This window comes from Galeopterus variegatus, unplaced genomic scaffold (genome assembly GCF_000696425.1).
Source record: "Galeopterus variegatus unplaced genomic scaffold, G_variegatus-3.0.2 Scaffold1053, whole genome shotgun sequence".
Lineage (NCBI taxonomy): Eukaryota > Metazoa > Chordata > Mammalia > Dermoptera > Cynocephalidae > Galeopterus > Galeopterus variegatus.
This window is the reverse complement of record NW_007727164.1, coordinates 386,920-388,318: the sequence shown is the minus strand read 5'-3', so window position 1 is coordinate 388,318 and position 1,399 is coordinate 386,920. Positions and strand designations below refer to the sequence as shown.

At 35.0% G+C, this 1,399-nt stretch overlaps 1 protein-coding gene across 1 annotated transcript in view; it reads right to left on the bottom strand.

Annotated features, from left to right (window-relative positions):
• Positions 1–804: 804 nt before the first annotated feature.
• The window catches only part of AKAP7 (A kinase (PRKA) anchor protein 7), a gene marked incomplete at its 3' end in the record, with an annotated part of 33,910 nt that continues 33,315 nt past the window's right edge, over positions 805–1,399 (bottom strand). Inside the window, exon 5 of the mRNA XM_008574497.1 lies at positions 805–965. Coding sequence (XP_008572719.1) covers positions 805–965 — 161 coding nt within the window. The remainder of the gene's footprint in view (positions 966–1,399) is intronic.

Here is a 1,399-nt window from a genome sequence, read left to right as displayed (position 1 = left end):
TATGAGCTGTGGCAAGATCTGCACTTGGAGGAAAATACATAATGTTAAATGCTTTTGCTATTAAGGAGGACAAAAGGAAAATAAATGAACTGAGAATTAACTCAAAAGGGTAGAAAGAGGGCAAAAAACCAAGGAGAGAAAAGGAATAGACAAAATGAATTTGTAGAATTAAAATACAGGGAAAGAAGGAAATAGATAAGGAATTAGCTCTTTGAAAAGATTTTAAAATTAAATCTCATTTTAAAAGGGGAGGAAAACACAAATGTCATTAGGACTGAGAAGGCTTTGACTGTAAACATAAATAAGCTTTTACATTTTTTTAAATTATGCTTTTTAATTGACACAATAATTATACATATTTATGGGGTATGATATATTTGGATACATGTAAACTGTGTAAAGATCAAATCAAGGTAATTAGCATATCCATCTCCTCAAATATTTGTCATTTCTTTGTAAAGAAATACCACATGTTCTCACTTATTTGTGGGAGCTAAAAATAAATAAATTAATTCACTTACATACACACACACACACACACACACACACACACAAAACCGGGGGGGAGAGGAAGATATAACAACTACAATTTTTTTTTTTTTGAAGTTCCTACAACAAGCAAATGGAAAGGACATGTTTGGGTGGGAGGGGGGAGAGGGAGGAGGGAGGGAGGTTTCGGTGATGGGACATAATAATCAACTACATTGTATATTGACAAAATTTAAAAATTTTTTTAAAAATTGAAAGAAAAATTTCTTCTTCAGCAGATGAGATTTCATATGACTATGTTGCTGTGTGTTTTACCTGCTATTTCCAAAAGTGTGTTTATGTGATCCCCTTCGGCCAGCTTCACAAATCCAACCTGATCCCCAAAAGTACTGATCCCTTGAAAGGGCAAAGTCAAATGTTTTCCTTGAAGGATTTCTTCTATGAAGGCTTTTAATTCCAAAAGAGCATCAATACCACTGTTAAGAGATAATATATTACTCAGTAACATATTAAGTAATAACATATACAAAACCAAATAAGGAACAAAGTAAACAGTTTTGAAAAGATAAATTAATCGTGATATTTGTGCTAATCATTTTAAAGCTCAAACACCTTCCAAGCCTAATCTCTCTGATTAAAAATATTAATTTTAGGGCCGGCCCGGTGGCGCACTGGATAAGTGCGCCGCTTGGGAAGCGTGGCGGCGCTCCCGCCGAGGGTTCGGATCCCACATACGGACCGGTTCCCGCTCACTGGCTGAGCGAGGCGCGGGAGCAACACTGAGGGTTGCGATCCGTTGCCGGACACGGAAAAAGACAAAAAAAAAAAAAGATTTAATTCACTTCTGCTATAGTTATTTGTTTAAAATTAATATTTTTTTTTTTTTTTTTTTTTTTTTTTTTTTTTCCGG